The 572-nt window shown below is 70.3% G+C and overlaps 1 protein-coding gene across 1 annotated transcript in view; it reads right to left on the bottom strand.

Moving 5' to 3' along the window:
• Nucleotides 1-226: 226 nt before the first annotated feature.
• LOC104509315 (chromosome unknown open reading frame, human C1orf228) overlaps nucleotides 227-572 on the bottom strand; it is a gene marked incomplete at its 3' end in the record, with an annotated part of 2,542 nt that continues 2,196 nt past the window's right edge. The window contains 3 exon segments of the mRNA XM_010151210.1: nucleotides 227-311; nucleotides 384-386; nucleotides 489-572. The exon segment at nucleotides 489-572 is cut by the window's right edge and continues 21 nt beyond it. Coding sequence (XP_010149512.1) covers nucleotides 227-311; nucleotides 384-386; nucleotides 489-572 — 172 coding nt within the window.

The following is a 572-nucleotide window of genomic DNA, read 5'->3' as shown; positions in this document are numbered from 1 at the left end:
GCCCTCGGTACCGAGCCTGGCCGCAGCCCAGCGGGAGTAGGGTCACTGTAGGCGCTGTTGTGCCCGTCTGGCCATGCCGCAGGCCCCGGAGCGGCACCAGGCAAGGCCTTGCATCCCATGCCCTGCGCTCCCACTGCCCTTCCGCACACCCCTGCCATGCTCGCCTGGGCCTGGAGAAGGCCACCCCCAGCCTGCCCCGACCCCCTCGGACCACTGCCCAGGGTACCTTCGTACTGGACCTCTAGGTGCACAGAGCACAGCACACCCAGCAGGGGCTCCACGAGGATGGAGGGGGTGTCTGCCCCCACGTCCTGCGGGAAAAGGGCACAGTGACAGGGGACAGCCTTCGCACAGCACTCCAGGCCATCCTCCTCCAAGCACACCGGCTGCCCCCAGCCCCCGGGGAAACACCCCAGCTCCTGCCAGGGCAGGCAGGACAGCCACAGAAGCAACGCTGCCCTTCTCTTGCGGCGAGGCCCGCTGCCCACCTGCATGGCACGGAGCGTCTGCAGAGCCAGCTGCTGGGCTTGGGGGGAGGCGCGCGGCAGCACCGCGACCAGGGCGCCGCAGAC

Source organism: Eurypyga helias, unplaced genomic scaffold (genome assembly GCF_000690775.1).
Source record: "Eurypyga helias isolate BGI_N326 unplaced genomic scaffold, ASM69077v1 scaffold41364, whole genome shotgun sequence".
In the NCBI taxonomy this organism is placed as follows: Eukaryota; Metazoa; Chordata; class Aves; order Eurypygiformes; family Eurypygidae; genus Eurypyga; species Eurypyga helias.
This window is presented reverse-complemented; position numbering and strand designations above follow the sequence as displayed.